At 37.3% G+C, this 19,187-nt stretch overlaps 2 protein-coding genes across 2 annotated transcripts; both read left to right on the top strand.

The window, feature by feature from the left end:
* Positions 1-368: 368 nt before the first annotated feature.
* On the top strand, positions 369-2,309 carry LOC116040585 (retinal cone rhodopsin-sensitive cGMP 3',5'-cyclic phosphodiesterase subunit gamma-like). The gene is made up of 3 exons (XM_031286071.2): positions 369-567; positions 1,471-1,592; positions 1,730-2,309. The coding sequence occupies exons 2-3, from the start codon at positions 1,483-1,485 to the stop codon at positions 1,845-1,847; spliced, it is 228 nt and encodes a 75-aa protein (XP_031141931.1). The 5' UTR covers positions 369-567; positions 1,471-1,482; the 3' UTR covers positions 1,848-2,309.
* A 5,953-nt stretch (positions 2,310-8,262) lies between these two features.
* LOC116040407 (endoplasmic reticulum resident protein 27) lies at positions 8,263-14,743 on the top strand. Its single transcript, XM_031285694.2, has 7 exons — positions 8,263-8,436; positions 9,306-9,391; positions 10,308-10,445; positions 10,546-10,662; positions 12,115-12,240; positions 12,389-12,586; positions 14,650-14,743. The coding sequence occupies exons 1-7, from the start codon at positions 8,379-8,381 to the stop codon at positions 14,689-14,691; spliced, it is 765 nt and encodes a 254-aa protein (XP_031141554.1). The 5' UTR covers positions 8,263-8,378; the 3' UTR covers positions 14,692-14,743.
* The last annotated feature ends 4,444 nt before the right edge of the window (positions 14,744-19,187 follow it).

Genomic DNA, 19,187 nt, shown 5'->3' on the forward strand with positions numbered 1-19,187 from the left:
CCACATTAACCATGACATTGATTTACACATGCAGTTATTTTTCATACTGTAAATAAAGTATTCCTGTGGCTAAACCCAAATGAGCCAAATGTTACTTGTACTATAAAGACCTGTAGAATTTAATGCAGGGGAGTACAGTATGTGTGGGTGAAATAACTGATGTATGTGGTGTGCTGTGACAGATAGACAGAAAGACAATGGATATCTTTCAGTAGATTTTTTGGCTTCAACTTGACAGTCATGCTTATTACTGTCACTCACGCCTGCCAATACATGACATCTCAATAGTTCACTTCAATTCAACATGTTGACTGATATATCTACAGTCACTTGTAATACACCTTGTATTTATTTATCACCCTCCTTGATCTCATCTATTCGTGGCTGAGCTGGTACAGAAAAGGACAGAACAGAGTTGGCAAACAAAACAATCACATAACATCTGAGTGGATTAGCCGCTCGGAGGACTTTAAAAAGGGCCAGACAGAGAGAGGAACACCAAAAGCGAGAAACAAGCCAGGCTCATCAGACAGCATCAGAAAAAACACTTGGAGACTTCAACAAAAGGTAAGATGAAACTGCAATTGTATTAGCTCTGGTACACTGAGGCTTTTACTGCTTTGATAACACGTAATGCTTCAGAAAAAAAAGACAGACATAGTGATGGCTTTATAGTGTTTGTCTTGAGTATCATGAGGAGCTGAATCTGAGATTCTTACTGAGAGGACTTCATACGGAGTAGTTCTTTGTGCTGACCTTCTTGTAGGCCCGGTTCTTTATAATGTCCTCTTTTTACTTGATAGATTTGGATATTGATAAGCTTTTGATTTCTGATTTTACTGTGATGACACATCTACAAAGGGAAGATTATTGGTTGATGGCAGCAGACGAATCTGCGGTGGCAAGACAGGCTTATGTGTATAGCACCTTTCAACAGCAAGGCCATTCAAAGTTTAGGTTTAGGTTTATTTGCACAATTTAAAATGAACAGAGTGACAAAGATAACAAACAAATACAGTGCAGGGAGAGGAAAAAACCCAGTGGGCTTATTTGAAGCCTCCACTCCACAAATTTCATAACAACATATAGAACAAAAAACAGAGAAAATAATAATGGGGGAATAAAGGTATTGGATTAAAAACAGATCATGTGTGTGTGTGTGTGTGTGTGTATGCGCGTGTGCAATGGTGTATAGGCTATTAATTTATCTGTATGAGCGAAAGTAATGACACATGATACAAAGTGCTGTACATTAAACTTAAAAAGGCATTAAGACAAAATATGAAACCCAAACCCAAGGCAATCTAAAAAAGACATGTAAATAGGATTTCAAAAAGGAAAAGAAATTGAATAAAAGTTATGGTGCAGTGTAAGATATTTAATTCAATACAATGCAGTGGCAAACAGGAAAGTTTAAAATAACTGAGAGTTGCATGGATCTCATATACGTTGTTCTTTTTTCTTTGTCAGTATCCAATTAAAATGGCAGACACAGCCGTTGCAGCTCCCGCCGACAAGAAGGCCCCCCCCAGATTCAAGCAGAGGACCACTCGTACCTTCAAGAGCAAGGCGCCTAAACCCGGCCAGAAGGGGTGAGATGGATTTAAGATCACACACAAAAAAAAGTCTTTTCTTTATTTTCCATTTTAGGCCTACTTTCAAACAAAAAAACAACAACTTGGATCTCTAAGTTTGTACTCATCAGATCTTTTTTGTCTTATGCACTCAGATTCGGAGACGATATCCCCGGCATGGAGGGTCTTGGCACAGACATCACAGTGGTTTGCCCATGGGAAGCCTTTGGGGACATGGAGCTCAGCGACCTGTCGAAATATGGAATCGTTTAGCTCTCTTCCCTCTGTCTTTACCATCCGTTGTTCCTCATGTATTCCAACTGTTTAATGAACAGCTGAAAAGAGATAGCAGCTTTTAATTAAAGGTTTTGACCTGGAAAAAAAGAAATCTAGTACTCTAGCTTGTCTCATGCACTTTACCTTCGACCAATTCTCCATCATCCTCATAACGAGTGGTGTCAGCAGCCTGTACTTTCCACAGAGGAAAAAAAAAGAAATCAAATGGAGTATCTATTTTATAATATGAAAGAGGGTCCTCTTTTTCCATCTCTTCCCCTCAAATCTGCTAATTCAACATGCACAGATGTCTATTTTGTGTATTAGCTACATAAACATTTTATTTTTATGAGAAAGTCTATGATTCACTTCACTCTTCAGTGAAAAGATCATGTATCTATTTTGTCAGTAGAGAGGAACAACTCCATAAACACAATAAAAGTTAATAGTTTCACCATCTGTCTTTGTGTTCTTCCTATTATTAATACCACATGCTACACTGATATTTAAAATGAATTTAACATTTCACACTCAACACATAAAAAAACAATAACAAAAAAACCCAACTACATAGGCCTACATGTAGTTTAGCCTCTTGTGTCTTTCACTGTTTGTTCTTTTCACTGTATAATTTGTTATAATGACTCACTTAGTGACATGGGTGTGGCCACCATTTTTTTTAGCTGCCACACTTGCATATTATAAAAAATATTATATAATAATTAATTAATAATTCACTCAAATTGTAAAAATAAATCTGGCTTCAAGGACAGAGAAGGTGAGGGACAATGGAAGAAGATGACTGAAGCTGTTGTTGCTATGGCAACCAAAGCTGCTTATTCACAGCAAGTACAAAGTTGATTGTTTTCCTCCACAAGTACGTTAAAGAGAAAATGTTTTTACCATGTGCCAATAAAGATCACGTTATCAGCTATTACAGAAATCTGGCATTTTTTAATAAGTAAGACCGAATTTAGCAACAGATGATTTGTCCACAAATGATTTGTTTACAAATCCTAACTGTAGAAGTACTTGTAATGTGGGCCACAGTGTTATATAACATATGATATTATTGCATTAATTATTACTGATGCATTACAGTGTAAGTAGCATTTTACTGTTGTATTTGAACGGGTAAAGATCAACTAGTTTATTTACTGTCGGGTAGTTTAAACTGTAACAGTGCATCTTTTCATTCAATGATTATAGGTTTTGTATTTAAAATCTTAATTTGCAATGTAAACTGTTATTCGTAGCTGTCAAATAAATGTAGCGTAAAAGAGTAAAAAGTATAATGTATTTAAAATATGTGTGTGTGTGTGTGTGTGTGTGTGTGTGTGTGTGTGTGTGTGTGTGGCCTCCAGATATCAATGCACATTTGTGTCACTGCACCAATTAACTGTTGGAGCATCTAAATAGCAAGCAGACAAAGAGGCAGTGCCTCGTGCAATGTAGCATAAATATAGCAAACATCAGTTCCAAACCTTTGGCCACTTTATGCAGGGACCTGACAGGGAGACGTGGGGTCTGTGAGTGAACACAGAGAAGGAAAATGATTACAAGGTCTTTTGTATCTGTGTGATTTGGAGGCAATTTTTGATGTATAGATACATTTAAAAAAGGCATTGCCAAAATACACAAACAAACAGTTTCACCCATGTGAATTGTAATGTAATACAATACAGTAATGTAATTTTTTTTTTTAAATTGCCACTACTAATGGATAAAAGAAAAACATAGATTAACATATAAAAGACATTTGTAAGCTGCTTAAAGAGTGCAGTGTAAAATAATTAAGTCGTTCTTGTGCTAATTGTGTTGTAGTCTGTCAGAGCGCCTGCCAAACCAGCTTGAATGAGATTATCAATCAGGGCCGACCAGAGCAGTCTGTCTTTTTGTTAAGATGCATGTTGTTCTCTGGTGAGCAGAGCTGCAATAGCTGCATCTGCTGGTTACTGAGAGAAAGAGGAGTCAGTTCACTGTGGTGGGTGTAAGATGTTTTCAATTTTGTGTGATGTAGCTCATAATCATCATTATAATGTTGATTCTCTGTACCTCATAATGTTTGATGCCAAAACTCCTTTGTGGATTTGTAAATAAATAAATAAATTAATTAATTAATTAATTAATGTTTTGCTTATTTCAGCAGCCAGAGATGGCTCTGGCAGAGAATAACAGAAAGACAATTTAAAGTAATATTGTGGTTAGGTTTGTTTATTTTAAAATGTAGCAACTACTAACTGTATTTGGTACCTGGAGTAAAATGATCCTCTAGTGTCTATTTTTACACTCTGGCTGTAGGATTAGACTCTGCAAAGTCACAGAAAGCCCATGCACAGTAATCATCTGGACTAAAGCACACTGTGTCACACTTTTTACCAGTACAGTCAATAATCAACTTGAAATGTAAATTGTGATGAAACAGTTCTGATAAACAATTTGCACAGGTGCACAACATGAGTGCACATGTACCACAGTGTAGTGTCATTTTACTGCTAACAATAAAGTAATAATAAATCTTTCCTAAAATTGCAAACAACTACATCCAGGAATCACCCACAAACTATGGCGTGTGTGTGGTTAAAAATATGGTTCCTAAAGAAAGAGTTGATCTGAAAAGCCCATGAGTTTGTGATTGCAACATAAATACTGTGTGTCTAACATCACAAATATATTCCTTCTTAAATCCCAGCTGAAACCGGCTGCAACACAAGCAAACAAAAAACAACCTCTGCTGATGCCTTCAAGTACTGTCCGGTGGTTTACTGTCCACTTTGTTGTTTGCTCTGCAACAAAAGTTTAACTCTTCAAGCTGGCAGCTTACAGGCTGTGATAGGATTAGGGCCTGAAAACACCCAGTAACCACTGTGACCACCCTATCACAGAATATTGGATTCTAGAACTCTTCAGTTGCCTCTCCATCAGCTCCACAAAATGTATGCTGAATTTTACAAATGGTATTTGTGCTTCATGTGGTTGACATTGGACGAGGGCGTGTGGCTGTGAGTCGTGATAGGGAAATCAACTCGCATGTCTCCTGCTGACTCTTCCTTCCTTCCGACTTTTCCTACACTGATTAGTTGCAATTTCATTTTAGTTGTGGACAAATGACCTGGTAATTATTATTTAATATACAGTGTGAACCCACCCACTGACACGTATTCTGTTTCTCCTACAGAGATCAAGGATTATACAGTGTCATATGGGTAATTAGAGTGTCAGAGGGCCTCCCTATTCTCTGTGGATACCATCAGGCAGCCTGTAAGCTGTTTCCATCCCACACATGAAATCCAAACTGCAAACACTCCCACACAGCTGACACATTTACCATGACCCACAAAGACATTTTGGATATTATTCTAGTTAATTTATATTAACTGTAGATCATTTTAGATTATACAAATACTTACCTTTTTTGCTGTATTAAAAAGAAAAATGTTTTGGTCATATGGTTGTTTTTGTCTTCAGTCTTTTGTTGCACTTACGTTTTTGTTTTTTTATTGTTATTATGAACTGAAGTAATTATGTTAATAATCTTCTTTTTTTAAAATGTGTTTCTTGTTACTGCATATTTATAAATCTCCATGGAAAATGTTGAAGTTTGCATGTGCACATTACATAAGTGAGACAGTGACGATGTGAGGAGAAGCTCATCAGCAGGGTCTGATGTAAGACCTTCACAGTCTGAGGCCTAACAGGGTTAAAAGTTGTGTAAGTGATGATCAAGAAATCATGACAGCTTTAACCTGACCACAATCTAAATACCAGTAATCCAGGTTTACCTGGTTACATCATGATCTCAGCCCTAAATTAAACTTAGAAGAAGCATGTGCTGGAGGATCTGTTGGGACACTCATGTTTTTATAGTAGAAACACAGATTCTGCCCTAATGTCTATCCAGCAACCTTTGCAAAGCTTTTTTTTTTTAAATTTTTTTTATTCAATACAAATATGAACATTTTTAAAAGTTAATTTTGTTCTGAGTCTGACTTTCCACAACAAAATGAACAAGAAAGAAAATTAACCTGTTACATGGTACGGTGTGCTGCACACTGTTTGCAAACTTCAGAGCTTCTTTTTTTTACCATTATTTGCTCACAAAGTTACCCTGAAAAAGACTAAGTTTCAAAGTTTCACAATCCATTTAGAGAAAACACATCACTAAGCCTTGTTTAGTTGCAGCACCAACTATATGACCAACTGGGCCTGTAATTTTAAACTAAACTGCATCTTCCCTGAAACTGTTTTTTTCCCCACTTGTCCACAAAGAGTCAGAAATGGCCAAAGACAACATTTTTTAAATTCATTTCTGTCCTTCCTACTTTTGTCTATGTTTCCTCTTCATTGTTCTCCCAGTGTGCCTTTGTGTCAGGAATGCTATAAACACCAACTTTACTGCAGAGCATACAGTATGTGTCAGCGCTGTTATAAAGTAAAGATGGTAAAATGTTGTCTTAAAGCAGCACAGTGAAAAAATAAATAAAGGAGACATCTATGCAGAGATACAGAAAACAAGAAACTATTTTGATTGGATTAAACTGAGAATAAAATAGAAAACAGAAACAGAAAAGGTTTACTTCACCTCTGTACAAAATTCCAGCCTAAAGTCTCTATAAGTGACAGGTTTTGTCATGATTTATACATTATATCTCCAACGATACAGTATATCCCTTTCTTTACCTCACTGGGTAATGATTTAGATTACCGCCCACAACTTAAATCTTGTGCTGTGATGCTAGAGAGACAGAATTGTGTTTGTAAGAAGCTTTATTTCCTCACCTGAGAAAAGTTGCAGTGTCACTGGTACAGACGTCACCTGTATGTGCATTTCACACAAGTCATGGGTCTATGACGTTAGTAGTATTAGGGTTGCCCTTAAGCCCTATGTAAACGTACATCACAAAAACCAGCCCTGAGAATAAGGCAAGACTTTTCACAGCTTGGAAAAACATGTTTTTTAAACTCAGAAGACGATTGTTGGTGTTGTGATAATACATGTTAAGTTATAAGTTATGAGTCTATAGTAATAATTCCCCCACTACATGAATTTTTTCATTATTTCTCTCATTAGTCTCCTTGCACTGAACACATTTGAACTTGTAGAAACAGCTAGGAGGCTATTTGTACAATCTGTTTCACAACCAAAATAACCTTTTTTTATCTTATATTTTTAGAATTATATGTAAAGAGTATTTGGATTTTATTGACACACAAAAAAAAAGTTTACAGGGTTCAGACCATTTTGTCCTATGGAATTCACTGTATTTTGGTACATCCTGGTTTTTCTGCTCTGTGGTCAACCAAACTTTAACTTGCCAGCAAGATTCCTTTTCAAAGGGAATTTTTTTTGAAAATCCTCAGAGTGAAACATCAAACTTCATATGAATTATTCTTTTTGAGTTTAGTTCAATAATTCCCACGATGCTATTACAAATAATTCTGCATTTGAGAGGCTTTTTTCAACACATAAAACAACATTTCTGTGGTGGTTTGTGGGAGCTGCTGTGGGCTTTTTCTTCTGTCTTTGTATGTAATATTTTTTGGCTTACAGTTTTAGATTTTTAGTTGTTCTTCTTCTTTAGTTGATCTGTTATTATTTCTGGTATGGTAACATCATCAGTTTTAATAAATACTACATCAGCTGTTAAGATGTTAGATTGCAGAGGAAATGTGCACTCACTCTACTCCTGGTGAACAAATGAACTGTTATTGTAATGTCACATCTGACACTATCATTTATGGGACTGACGTGATTTTATGGTAGTTTTATGTTACACTTTTCATCAACTGAAAGAGGTTTTAGATTTAAAAAATCAAGTTAAAATTTGATTTTCACCTTGGTTTCTTGTAATGCCATGTAATAACATATGCATAAAACAACATTTATATTCCAATGTGTCTCCAAAAACCAAAATCTAAACTCCATACATTTACTTCCCTGGGTGTCTGCATGGGGATGAATGGATTGGCTGGGAGTTGTGTCCCTCCTGTGGAGAATGTACCAAAATGCAGCCCAGTTGAACTCCTTCACAGGTCATACAGGCCTCCTCTCTGGATATCTGCAGCCTGAGTATTAACCAGGCTGCTATGTCAGCCGAGGCTCACACCCACAACTGATGTATATGTAACAAACTATAGCACAAGACATTTTCAAAGTTTTTAAGAAGATGCTACTAACGAGACACAGGAAGAGGTGTGTGATGTTTCACAAAAGCAAAAGTCAGGTTTGATCATTGTTGTCTCTCTCAACTTTAGATTGCCACCACACCACAGTGCAGAAACACACTCACACCTGTCCCCAGTCGCACAGTGACACGTAGTCCAACATCCCAGCACTCCCACTTATCAAGAACACCTGGCTGGTTCTCATGAAAGCCTCCAATCACATCCCAGAGAAGTTGTGGTGGCTGTCAGAGACAGACCAGAGGTGACACGACTCTTCATACAGAGTCAAACAGCTACAAAGTCTTGTGCATTCCTTGGTTTGTTTTCTTTACCTGCCTCTCTGTCAGTCGGATCATTTGAAACATGCTGATCACTCTGTTTTTCTCCCTTCTGGTGTCTTCTGTCATTGCCACAGAACAAGGTAAATTGATTTAAGTATACTGTGTCATATTGGTTTTATTCTAGTTTTCTTTCTGCTTTCAATGCGGAAAATCCAACTTGCCTCAAAGTGTTGCACATCTGCTAGTATAGTTTGAGACTCTATGTTTGGTTGGTCTATCACCACTTTCACTTGCCATTCAATTTTGTACAATTATGGATATTACTAGTCCCCTGAGGATGAATCCTAATCATTTTTGCGATCCCCTGATTTCACCTTTAGTGCCACCATGAGGTTGACATTTTGATTTTTTTGTGAAAATGTCTTGACAACTGTTGGATAGATTGCCATGAAATACTGCGAAGGCTTTCATGGTCCCCAGAGAAGGAATCCTACTGACTTTGGTGATCCCCTGACTAGATATGTTTTCACTTATCTAGCATACAATTGTGATATTAATAGTCCCCTGAGGATGAAGTTTTCACTTATTTAGTGAAGTATCTTAACATCTACTTGATGGATTGCCACAAAATATTGTCGAGATATTCATATTTCTCAGGCGATGAATACTATCGTGATCCCCTGACCTTTCCTTCAGCAACACCCTGAGGTTCACATCATGGTGATTTTGAGTGAAAAGAATATTGGATAGATTTTAATGTAATTTGGTGCAAACAGGATATTATAATAACTTTGTTGATCATCATGTCAGTGTTGTCATTTGTCCAATACTTTGGTTTATGATCAAATACCTGCAAAACTAATGGCATAAGGCCTTAGCTGTACTTTGTGTTTATTGTTAATTAGCTAATAAGATGGTGAACATGGAAAACATTATACCTGCTTAACTTCAGCATGTTAGCAGTTTTCATTGTGAGGATGTTTGTCTATCTTGTGTCTTTCTTTCTCAGACAATGCCCTTCCCAGACTGACTGACACCAAAGCTGTTGAGGCCTTTATCGACTCTGCTGAAGTGGTGGTCATCGGATTCTTGGAGGTCAGACATGAAAATTGCATATTGAGAAAAAAACAGTCTCAACCATGGGCTGAAATCAGATTTCAGACATCTTTTAAACAAGCCTACATGGGCTGTTTTATGGCTTTGTTTATTATTCTAACATGCATGTGGCGAACCAGACATGATCAAACAAATTAGTTGAGAGTGAGACTGAGGGTTCCAAAAATACAGCATTTGTTTGCACCCTGGTGTTGGAGATGCTGCTGTCATAAATAGATCTGGAAGAAGAATATATTTCCTGTGGCCACACCTTTGGCAGCGCTGGTGCTGTGAGTGCCATGGAGGCGAGCCCTTTGGCTAGATTCTGTGTGCGGGGGAAGATGGCAGGGCCACTTGACAGGAAATACATGAGTATCTGAAGGCTTGTGGGATTGGCTTCATTGACCATCTCGTAAACAAACGCAGGGATAAGGTTCACAAGAGGAGAATGGAAGAGAGAGCACATGAGAATAAGGCATAGTTGGACTGTGATGCTGAAGGCAAAAACAGACCAACATATTGCTGCTGTGACTCACTGGGAATGAGCACATATTACAGGCTGCAAAATGATTAAATGAACTGCCAGAGCTCATGCAATACTGTCTCAGAAATACACATGATTCACCTTCCTTTGAGTCAGCCTCACCTCTCTCTTCCTAGTATATATTTTTTTGTTTCTCCATATCTGACTTTCTCTCTCCGCTCCCTTCCCTTTTTTAAATTTACATTTTCTTTGAGGAAAAAGGATGGTAACAGGAGAGTTTCTGGTATCTGCTATACCTACTGAAAAGGTAATTCTAAAGAGGAAAAAAATACATCCCAATTCTAAGATGTGTTCATGGGTAAAAAAGTGTGAGAAGGGAATGTACATAAAAAGATGAGATGTAACTCACTCTCTTTCCCTCATGTGTCTCAGGGAGAGGAGAGTCTCGGCTATCAGGAACTCGTTGCAGCTGCAAAGCGAGTTGACTCAGTCCCTGTAGCCATCTGCACTGAGAAAGAGGTGTGGGCAGACTACAGCCTCTCCTCAGACACCATCACCCTTTTCAGAAAGGTATTCTGCACCATTTTTCTACATGAGGCATCTTTTTCAACAATAAATGTGATGTGAGTTTTTGAACAATGTTGATATTGATGTGTGTGATGTGATCCAGGCAGATAATCACCAGGAGAACCTCGTCATTGCCGAGGCCAAGAAGTTAGAAGCTGACGGTCTTGTAAACTTCATCACCATCAACGAGGTCCGATACATCACAGAATACAACCAAGTGGTAGGTCCAACTCATGTAGTCATCACTATCATATATGAAATGTTTTAAAGGAACACGCCGACTTATTGGGACTTTAGCTTATTCACCGTATCCCCCAGAGTTAGATAAGTCCATACATACCCTTCTCATCTCTGTGTGTGTCGTAACTCTGTCTGATGCCCCCACCGCTAGCCTAGTTTAGCCCAGATCCTGGAGGTAACCGGCTCAATCTAGCCTACTGCTCCCAATAAGTGACAAAATAACGCCAACATGTTCCTATTTACATGTTGTGATTTGTATAGTCACAGCGTGTACAAATAACAAGGTCACATGAGACACAGCCATCTTCTAACCATATACATACTGGGAACTATATTCTCAGAAGGCGAAGCACTGCAACTTCTGCTATTTGGGCGGAGTGATTAGCGCAACACCTGAAAAGCACCGTTGTTACTCTCAGCTCCTCACCACGGGACTTTCTCAGGTGCTGACAGAGTTACGACACACACGAAGATGAGAAGGATATGTTGGGGACTTCTAACTCTGGGGGATACGGTGAATAAGCTAAAGTCCCAATAAGTCGGCGTGTTCCTTTAACAGCCTGCCTCTGTCTGTCAAACTCTTCTTTATTTCTCCCCTAAAGCTTTACTTCTTCCATCTTAATAATATATTTTCAATGAAGACAAATGTAAAATTGAAAAAGAAGAAAATGGGGCAGCAAAAAAAAGTTACACTTTTTATTTCGTAACATTCCCTGCTACCCATTTACCCACCACTCCATCATCACTCTCTCACCACAGTGGTGGAAGAAGTATTCAGATATTTTACTTAAATAAAAGTTGCAGTACCAAACTTTAAAAATACTCACCAGTAAAAGTCCTGCATTCGGTTGAAGTACATAAGTACTAGCAACAAAATGTACTTAAAATATAAAAAGTTCTCAATAGGCAGCAGAGTGTCCTGTCAGTGTTATATTAACTATATCATATTTGCAAATTATTATTCCTGTCCAGCATTTTAATGTTGTAGCAAATTTGGTATTTTTAACTAGTTTACTGTTAAGTAGTTAATCCTTGACCATGTATGATTTCAAATAGTCCGATTTGAATAGTGACGTAAAAAGATAGTGGAGTAAAAAGTACAATATTTCCCTCTAAAATGTAGTTGGGTAGAAGTATGAAGTTGCATAAAATAGTAATACTAAGGTATAGTACAAGTACCTCAAAATTGTACTTTTAGTTTTTGTCCACCACTGGTATTCAGAGTATTCCAAGAATATGAACGTATCCAACATGAATGACAAGTTGATACAAGAACAGTAGGCACACAAATGTCACTACAAAGAGTAAAAAAACACAACAAGCTCAGGTGAGAGGCTTCTGAAAAAGGAAACTATGGTTGGCCAGTGGGAACAGAACTTCCTCCACCTTAACCCTCATTCTATAACCTACGTGCTGTTTTCCCTCTCCTCAGACCGCAGTGGGCCTGTTTCATTCAGAGGTGAAGACACACCTCCTGCTCTTTGCCAACAGGGGGAGTAAAGAATACACTGAGCTCAGGGAGCAACTGGGAGCTATGGCCCCTGAGTTCACAGGCAAGGTGACAATATTCAACTTACTTAACCTACAAAATAATAGTTTCAAATAGAGCCGAATGATTTTATAAAGTTAAAGTAGAAGTTGCATTTCTGCGGTTACTTAATATAATCTATAATAAGCTAAATAAAGTCATAAAAACTGTGTTCCAGTTTTTGTTTGTGCTAATCAACGGAGCAGTGAAGTCCAACTCCCGGTCACTGGGCTACTTCGGCCTCAAGTCTAAGGATCTCCCTCGAGTTGGTATGTATGATGGTGACTCGGACATGAAGTGGCTCCTGCCGGAGGGAGAGATCTCTACTGAGCGGGTACGGGAGTTCTGCCAGTCCTTCCTACGAGGGGAACTGAAGGTTAGTTATGGCTTACCTAAAATTAGCCACTGCTGATGGTTAGATGTATTATAACCTGGTAGCTGCAACAGCTGGTTAAAATTTAGATGTTGCTCATTGTACTCAGAAGACCTATTTTCTTGTAACATGTAGACTGACTTTAAACAATTTAAACAAACAAGCAGCAGATTTTAGTGATTTAAAATCATAAGCATATTACACATCATACTTTCACTCATCATGTTTGAAAAAAAAAGTGTCAGAAAGGAAAGTGGCAGTGAGTTTGGAGCACACCAGTGATGTACAAAAAGAAAAAGAGAACTTCTTGTTGTCACTTTAAAGTATATGTACCACACAAAAGACAGGAAACCTCAACCTGTGCTCTAATTTGCTCTGTCACGCCACAGAGAGTCTGAAGCTCTACAACAAGACAGAAGAGACCAGAATTATAGCCAGACTATCAACAAACTGTGCCACTAAAGAGACTGAAGTCTTATATTAGTTAAAATAAATTAAAACCTAGGTGGCCAATAGATGGCATTTAAATTCACAATTAAAACAAATGAGATATAAATGAGATTGTGATGCACGATACAGTACACGGCAGGTGTCATATACAAGAAAGGAACAAAACGGATAAGGATTTTATGAAGGACAGACAATTGTTCTTTAAAATATTTTGTTCAGGTTCCAGGGACGTCGGACTCGGGGGAAAAAGGGGACTGAGTACCCAGGGACCTCATGTGAGGAGGGCCCAAAAAGATGCTAGAATGAATAGCTGTGGATGCGGGGAGTGGCCCATAGAAAATGCCTTTCTACAGGGCCCAGAATTTTGCGCTACGCCCCTGTCAGGTTCCCTAATGACTTAAATTATCAACAACCAACCAAAATCACCAATCAACCTTGAAGCTGCAGTTTTGTACAGTTGTCTCAATGACAGTATTGCAGCTTTCTACAGGATCATTGCTGGAGAAGTAACTTTATTTTTTTTAATAATCCCTGGACCTTTACCTTTATCTGACAAATGTGGTTTATAAATTAGACTGTCCTGCCCCGAAAAACGCCCCCGTAAGTCATTTGTTCAAGCCACAATTACAACTCTTATTTATGTTTTTATAGTGTTGGCTCCCTTAGTGGCCTCCCATAATTATTAAGGGATCAAGGCAGGAAGTAAGGTGACAAAGTATAAGAGCCCAAATTTTGTGTGAGGAGGTTGGGGTGTTGGATAGGTCAAAGAAACACAGGACTTTCACCCAGGAGACTAGGGTTTGGCCAGAAAAAAAAATGAATGGCGAGTTTTTTTTTTACTTTATGGAACAAACGAACTACGTCATGTCTGTGTCATGTGTGTATCATGTAAAGGAATGTAACAAATGTAATTTCAACCCAAACCAAAATCTTTTTCTAAAAACCTATAAAGCTTTGGTGCCTAAACCTAACCAAACTGCAACCATTTTACAACATTATGACATCCACTACGACCTTTATGTTCTCTGGTTTAGATATGAGGACGGAAAATGCTGCCACCTCGTATTCCCTGCCACTGCTAGGGGCGCTAATTTATGAAACGCTCCTGTGGATCGTGTTAGAGGGTAGGAATAAACGACCTATCGTCGTATGGTTTGGAGGACTTGTTATTAGTTCGTCATGTCAATTTTATTCATGTTGCCTAAAATCACAAATTTGCCTCAAGGGACACCCTCTATCTTTAGACCCTTGTGTTTTCCTTATTTCTCTCTTAGTTTAAAGCAACACTATGTAACTTTTCCCGCTTCGGCCCCCCTACAGGTTGTCTCATTGGAACTACAGCTGCAGCTAAAAGTTAGATAGTGTTGCTTTAAATCTGTAAAATGTTATATTTATTCTTCTGAAACCGAATAACTTAAAATTCTTGACATATAAAACTAAAATAGATTGATGTTAATTCCTAAAGGAAGGCCTTTCTTTGAGCTTTCCTTTGAAGGGAATCCAATAGTAGACTTATTATGTCTGTGTCTGTTAAACGCTACATACTGTAAATACACTCTAGGTAAACTATATTCCTTCTCTGCTGTATTTCACTTATCACATTTTATGTTTTTCAGGAGGTGAAGCAGGCAGGAACAGAAGCAAAAACAGAGCTGTAGGACTTTAAAACAAATGTAAATGAATTATTAAAATAAAAGACTAAATGGAAAAGGAGCTTCTGGTGTGAATTATTTCTTCTGTGCAAGCCCTGCAATTTCTTTCTTCCAACTCAAAGGAAACTATGCAAAGTGAACAAGTGTGCGTGTGTGTCATGTGTTCTTACTTATTTACCCATGTGTGTTATGTTTTGTCTGTTTACGCGAGTGTGAGCTCGTCTGCGGTCTGGTTAGCGGACCACAGGTCACTGGCTACAAGTCGCAGAGATCTGGTGGAGTTTGTTAGTCTGTCCACTCATGTTATTGTCAGGACCACAACACAGCGACCTCAGCGAGACTGGCAGAGAGCAGACTTGGAAGATATGGACCAAGGCGGTAAAGTCTTCATATAATTAATCCTGGACAGAAAAGTGTGTCAATGGAAGTGAAAACAATCATGTGTAGGCCTACATGATAAACTTGAAAATGCATTTCCTGCAGAAAATGCTTGTGAATGCTAAAAAGCTAAATTGCTGGAGCTAAACTGGATTGCTGGCATAATTGCATAAGAATAAGGTGAAGTAGTGAGAATAGTTGGAAAAGTGGGAATGGTTTTAATTAGTATGAATTTCATTGAAATGTTGAATAATACCAATAATGTATAAACCAAAATAGAATATTTCAAGGTTTTTTTAAAAAGCTGTTGCTACACTAAATTGCTGGTTAAAATGTGTAAGAAGGTGAAGTTTTAAGGAAATGTGGAAGAGTGGAAATGGTTCTAATTAATAAAAATGTCTTAAAAAGGCCGAATGATACCAATATGGTATGAAGGTTTTTTTAAAAGGTGATGCTAAACTGAATCGCCAGCTTTAATTTGGATCAGGAAGTAACTGAAAGAGTAATGAATGAGTTGGTAAAATGGGAAATGGGTGGGTCAAATGAGAAAATCTCAATCAGCTGTGTTCAATATTTTCAAAAAGTACAAAAATAATTTATAAGTTTTATAAAACTCCTAATGAATGAACGATGTGGAACATTTTTAGGCTTGAATTAAGTATGTATCCCTAAATAAGAATTGATTAAGCATGGAAAGCAGCTGAAGCAATATTAATAGCTAAAAAAAGGGATGGAGGATGCAAAATAAAGAGTAAGAAATGAGGTTTCAAATGTTTTGCCTAGCTGCAGCACAATTTATTTACACCCCCCCTGAACTGAAGAATGTCGGGGAATCACAGAGGCAGCAATAACACAGAGCTGAAAGCAGGGCATCAAACTCTAAATTAAGTTAAAGGGATTTGACTAAAAGACATATCGGGCTCTTAATGTGGATAAAAAGTATTTAGCAATAAAAAATCTCTATAAAAAACAACAGATGGGCTGTAGACATCAAGAGTAAAAATGTTGGGCTTGTCCCAAAAATATTCTCTCAAGCAACAAGAAGGGAGTGTCAAGGCCCAGACTGGGATCGGTGTAATTAGGGGTGTTGTATTGCCAAGTGGATGCATCCGGCGGAACTGGGAAAGCCTGGCAGGTGGACGTTTCTCAGAAACCAGATGGAAATATACAGCGTGTGTCGCCTGCCATCTGAGTTTGTTTACGGCTGCAGTCAAGACAGTCCATATAAGGCAGTGCTACATAAAGCACTTTATACCATCAACCGGAAAACTGTAAGATAATGCTCCATTATCAAATAGTTAGTCCCATAACAGCTGTGATATATTCTTCACTGTTTCACGTTACTAGATATAACAATGATAACCCGGACTCAACAGAATATTAACTGTTTATTAGCCCAACAGCATAGTAGCCCAAAATACGCAGCAAGCTAATTTTAAATAATATTTTGAGCTCAAACCAGGAACAATATGGTCACTAATTAGGCCTACTGTAGGCTACTTAAAAATCACATTAATGTAAACTTGAGGTTTAGATTACGTTTGATTTACGCTTGATGTTTACATGATGTAAATAAATGTGATGTACAATTGTGTTGTTCATTAACATTATTGTGTTAATTAATATATACTATATAATGTGTACAATAGCTTAAAAACATACTTCATTGTGGTAAAAAGCATATACAATAGAGTTAAACAACCTGAGTGTTACAGTACAGGTAAAGTATGAGTAGGCCAACATTTAGGCCTATGTTAAAGGAGGATAAGAATAGCATCAGTGTTGGCATTGTTGGTTCTCAATAAGGCATTAACCAGTTATATAATGGAGACTCTCTACTTGATTAGGCTTCTTCTGATCTCTCTCTCTATCTAATATCTTACATGGGAAACAAAAACAGCCGCCTAGATCTCTGATTCATGTTATTCTCAACAAATTTAAATGACTTAAAATAAAATGCAATGGTCACAAAGCTTTTTAGATATACATGGTTCTTACAGAACAGTAATGCAACAAATATGATGATCTTGTAGAATATGAGATGCTTTGCTGTACATTAAACTACCCTATAGTATATAAAGGAGAAATTAGCACAACCGTAAACATCTATAGTAGTAAATGCAACACACATTAATGCATCAGTAATAATAATAATAATCCAGAAACATCATAATAGTAAAAAAGCACGGAAGGGAACATTTGCACAATGAATACTTTTACTTTTCATACTTTAAGTACATTTTGCTGATAATACTTACATACTTTTACTTAAGTAAGGTTTTGAATGCAGGATTTTAACTTGTAGTGGAGTTTTTTTCACACTGTGATATTGAGTAAAGGATCTGAAAGCAAGCCTTCTTAATGACATGTCACATGTGAAGCAACTCTACTTCTTCATCTCCTACTTGAACTACACAACACAAAAGTCTTTAAAACACAGTAAATCCTGGAGGTCTCTCTGTCTTATTGGTGTATACTGAGAAGTAACTTGGCTCTTACAGTTCCAAAGAAACCTCATAAATCACTGAATGCAAAAATATAAAGGACACTTTTATGTCCAATGTCCCATAACTGCACTGTTCTGTACTTCCAAACATGAGAACCATGGATGCTGCATTAATGTCTCCCACCTTATCTGAGTTTTAATTTATTTTAGTCACATATACAAAATCACACATAAACATGTTTTTGAATCATCCAGTTGTTGTATTACAGCATCTTTACCTAAAGTCCCTGCCACCTTGCTGAGGTTTCACATACGCTTACCTACACCAGAAAATGTTCTCTTTAAGTAATGAGTATCCACATGCACGCTGAGGTAATGGTTTAAAAAGAAAAGTCTGAATGTGCGCCTGTAACAGGTCATTTAAAGGTTGTTTGTTGCAAGTATATGATGCGTGTGTACTATGCAAGTAGAGCAAAGCTGGCAGGGCCAAAAGAACGAAATTTACAATTAAGATCCTTTGACATTACATTTAAAACAGTCATGAACCATGTATAATCTGTGATGTGTAGTACACTTTAGAAAATAAACCTGCTGTTAACACTCAGCTATCCTTAGCGGTGTGCTGTACTCTACATAAATAATATTTGTACAATGTCAAAATTATTACATTTTGTTTTGTTTGAGGATGACGTTCAAGGAAAAACTTGAAGGAACTTTTGGATACAGTTGAAGGGTAATTGGAAACCCTAAATAAATGGCTTGATACTAATACATTGTCATTAAATCTAAGTGAAACAAAATTCATTTTCAATTTAGGTATCCATTCAAGGGAATTATATTTAAAAAAAGAAAGAAAAAAAGAGGGTAAGGGCAAATGTAAAATGTGTGACATATATTTCACTCTTAAATGCAGTCTCTCCTGATTGAAATGTTTTCGTCCTGCACTTTGAAACAACTACAAGACTTAAGACAGGCCTCAGGTAAAAGAAATTTAAAATCAACACAGAAACTGACAGGGAACTGAATGTAGTGACTTTGAAACAGGTGTAATGTGTTCTCTCCTTCTGGCCCTTGTCAATAAACACAGTATTATATTTGACCTTTTAGGACAACACATCACCGAATATAGATAGAAAGAAGATGCTTATTACTAATATAAGTTGACTGTATATCATGTGCACCTGTGCATGTACTGTAAGTGTCCAGTTCTGCTGGACAAACAGGAAATGTGTAAACCCAGAACAGTAAATTAAATGTCAGGACCACCAAATTATATGAAGTGATTTCAAAGCCAAGATGCTACAGAAAAAAAGCAGAAATGCACGCTGTGGCAATTGTTTTCTCCAACTGTGTCTCCCCCACGCACTAAAATGCATCCACAAAAATGGACACTGGACCAGACATTAAAATTACACAGCAAGTGGGCCAAGACAAATGCCTGACACCAGGAATAACGCTAGACTATATGAAACACGAAGGACACCAAGGTCACCCTGCAGCAGCACTAAATTTCTCACTACACTATATATATATATATATATATATATATATATATATACATGAAGTGATATGTATATATATATATATATATATATATATATATATATATATATATATATATACATGAAGTGATATGTGTGCATAAACTTTAGGTTATCTAGACAGTATTTAATGGGCA

This window comes from Sander lucioperca, chromosome 4 (genome assembly GCF_008315115.2).
Source record: "Sander lucioperca isolate FBNREF2018 chromosome 4, SLUC_FBN_1.2, whole genome shotgun sequence".
Classification (NCBI taxonomy): Eukaryota; Metazoa; Chordata; class Actinopteri; order Perciformes; family Percidae; genus Sander; species Sander lucioperca.

Coding starts and splice junctions, on each gene's coding strand:
- LOC116040585 (XM_031286071.2), top strand. CDS start 1,483: ATGGCAGACACAGCCGTTGCAGCTCCCGCCGACAAGAAGGCCCCCCCC. Junction 1,593..1,729: donor CCTAAACCCGGCCAGAAGGG/GTGAGATGGATT, acceptor TTATGCACTCAG/ATTCGGAGACGATATCCCCG.
- LOC116040407 (XM_031285694.2), top strand. CDS start 8,379: ATGCTGATCACTCTGTTTTTCTCCCTTCTGGTGTCTTCTGTCATTGCC. Junction 10,663..12,114: donor TCACAGAATACAACCAAGTG/GTAGGTCCAACT, acceptor CCCTCTCCTCAG/ACCGCAGTGGGCCTGTTTCA. Junction 12,241..12,388: donor CCCCTGAGTTCACAGGCAAG/GTGACAATATTC, acceptor ACTGTGTTCCAG/TTTTTGTTTGTGCTAATCAA.